Here is a 2,826-nt window from a genome sequence, read left to right as displayed (position 1 = left end):
TGGCCCAATCCTACCTCCGGCCTGGAACACCCCCTCTCCTCAAATCTGCCAAACAATCACTCTTCCCCCACTTCAAAGCCCTACTGAAAGCGCGCCTCCTCCAAGAGGCCTTCCCAGACTAAGCCCCGCTTTTCCTTCCCTCCTCCTCCCTTCTGCATCACCACGACTCACTTCCTTTGCTCTCCCCCACTCCCCACCCCACAGCACTTACGTATATATGTATACTTCTATAATTCTATTCATTTATATTGATGCCCATTTACTTGTATTGATGTCTTTCTCCCGCCCTCTAATCTGTGAGCCTGTTGTGGGCAGGGATTGTCTCTCTTTATTGCTGTATTGTACTTTCCAAATGCTTAGTACAGTGCTCTGCGCACAGTAAGCACTCAATAAATGTGACAATGAATGAAGAACAGAAGAGGACCCAGAAATGAGTTTTGTGGGACTCACACAGTAAGGAGGTGATATGTTGCCAATTTGTACTTCCCAAGCGCTTAGTACAGTGCTCTGCACATAGTAAGCGCTCAATAAATATGATTGATGATGATGATGAGGTGGGAGTATCTTAAGCAAACACGTCTTTTCTCCGCTGCATTGCTGCGCTTCCCCGAAGGTCCAGAGTTCATTAGGCAGAGATATGAGGTAACCGTGCACCCGGAATGGAACTTCTTCTTTTCATTCTTCTTATCTCCAGGTTCCAGAGAAAGGAGCTGAGGATGCCTTAACAATCAACGGAGGTTCCCACTAGGGTTTGTGATTTGAAATATTCAGAGATTGAAACAGCTGAGAGAGAGCGAGAGTCCTTTTAACTGTGAAGGGACCATAGAGCTCCCTATACTTAGACCCCCCCCAAGAGCCAACCGACAGGCAAGTCCAGAAAATGGCAGCTGCCCAGACGACCATGGGAAAACTCTCCTGCTTTGCCGTCCTGCGGACGGATTCATCCCAGTGATGGCCCGCAACGGGAGCTTCCACACTTCCTTCCCCCTGAACGGTAGCACCCCACCGCCAGACTCCAGGTCTTCGGCTTTGCCCGCTCCGCTCCGGATACCCACAGCAGTAATCATGCTGCTGATGATCGCAGTTGGATTCCTGGGCAATGCGATCGTCTGCCTCCTCGTGTACCAGAAGCCCGCCATGCGCTCAGCCATCAACCTCCTCCTGGGCACCTTGGCCTTCTCGGACATCCTGCTGTCTTTATTCTGCCTGCCCTTCGCCGCCGTCACCCTCATCACGGGCACCTGGAACTTCGGGGCACCTTACTGCCGTATCTCGGCCACGCTGTACTGGTTCTTCGTCTTGGAAGGGGTGGCCGTCCTCCTGATCATCAGCGTGGACCGCTTCCTCATCATCGTCCGGCACCAAGACAGGTTGACCCCGCGCCGGGCCGAGGCGTTGATCGCCGGCTCCTGGGCCCTGTCTTTCTGCATCTCCTGCCCCTCGCTCGCGGGCTGGGCATTCGTGGAAGTGCCGGCCCGGGCTCCCCAGTGCGTCCTGGGGTACACGGAGCTTCCCGCCAACAGGGCCTACGCGGTGACGTTGGTGGCGGCCGTGTTCTTCGTGCCCTTCGCCATCATGCTGTACACCTACCTGTGCATCCTGAACACCGCGCGGAGGAACGTGGTCCGGATCCGCCACGACCGTCCCCTAAGCCGCCGCGGGCCCGACGGCCTGACGGGCCCACGGCGGCCTCGCCGGACGGCCGTGGACGTGAGCTTCAAAACCAGGGCCTTCGTGACCATCCTGATCCTGTTCGTGGGGTTCTCCTTCTGCTGGCTGCCTCACACGGTCTTCAGCCTGCTGTCCGTGTTCAGCCAGAGCTTTTACTACGGTTCTTCTTTCTACGCCACCGGCACCTACACGCTGGGGCTCAGTTACCTCAAGTCCGTCTTCAACCCCGTGATCTACTGTTGGAGAATTAAGAAGTTCCGGGAGGCCTGTGTGGAGTTCCTGCCCAGTACGTTCAGAATCGCTCCCGGAGTGCCCGGGAGGACCAGGAGAAGGATCCACCCCAGTACCATCTACGTGTGCGGGGAGCACCAGTCGGCCGTTTAGGAAAAGAGCCGGGGAGGAGGCGGCGGGCAGAGGAGCCATTTCCCTTGGGTTCTCCTCATTCCCCGAACACCTTACGAGCGGTCTCCGCCGTGGCCGTTTCCACCCACAGCCCTCTCTGGGCTCTCAGTTCAGCTCACTGCCCCCTGTTTCGGACACGAGGAGCATTAGTCTCACTGGGCTCACCCCAGAGGGGTAACGCTTGGTTTTGGGGGAAGAGAATGGTTAACTGCTAGATCCCTGCCCTTCCCCTCCAGAGATGCCATGTAAATTCCTAACCAAACAGTACACTTGGTGCCCAACTGTAATGAGCTGAAAATTGTGGAGGATCTCAGTATAGTCAGGGCCGTTACAGGTTCCCATTCTCGTTATTTTCCATCTTTCCTGTCAGAGGAGGAGGTGACTCAACCTCTTCCTTCTCCAGTTTCTCACCTAGGGTGCCCAAGATGGAGAATTTTTGAAAGTATTATTTTTTCCTTGAAACCAATGAAATGTGGGGCCCATCACATTCAGCTACATGTTTATCTCAGTGGAAACTGTTTTCACACAAATGCACATACATACATACACACACGCCCCTCTCCCCCCAACATCTGGGAATAGCTGAGGTAAGTACAAAGTCCCTCATTGCCTGATTTCAGATAACACCAATCCCCTCCCTTCTCTCCTTTCCTCCTCCTCCTCCTCTCTCCCCTGCTTCTCTTTTTCCCCACTCTTTTCCTTCCCTTCCACTTTCTTCTCCTGCTTCCTTCCCTATCTTCAAATACCTGTTGT

At 54.4% G+C, this 2,826-nt stretch overlaps 1 protein-coding gene across 1 annotated transcript; it reads left to right on the top strand.

The window, feature by feature from the left end:
- Nucleotides 1-704: 704 nt before the first annotated feature.
- Nucleotides 705-2,370, top strand: GPR45 (G protein-coupled receptor 45). The gene has a single exon (XM_038740736.1). It carries the CDS (start codon nt 952-954, stop codon nt 2,053-2,055), a length of 1,104 nt encoding a protein of 367 aa, XP_038596664.1. The 5' UTR covers nt 705-951; the 3' UTR covers nt 2,056-2,370.
- Nucleotides 2,371-2,826: the final 456 nt, after the last annotated feature.

Source organism: Tachyglossus aculeatus, chromosome 2 (genome assembly GCF_015852505.1).
Source record: "Tachyglossus aculeatus isolate mTacAcu1 chromosome 2, mTacAcu1.pri, whole genome shotgun sequence".
Taxonomy (NCBI): Eukaryota; Metazoa; Chordata; class Mammalia; order Monotremata; family Tachyglossidae; genus Tachyglossus; species Tachyglossus aculeatus.
The sequence above is the reverse complement of the archived record's forward strand: the minus strand, read 5'-3'. Positions and strand labels throughout refer to the sequence as shown.

Excerpts from the sequence above, each read along its gene's own strand:
- GPR45 (XM_038740736.1), top strand. The coding sequence starts at position 952 with ATGGCCCGCAACGGGAGCTTCCACACTTCCTTCCCCCTGAACGGTAGC.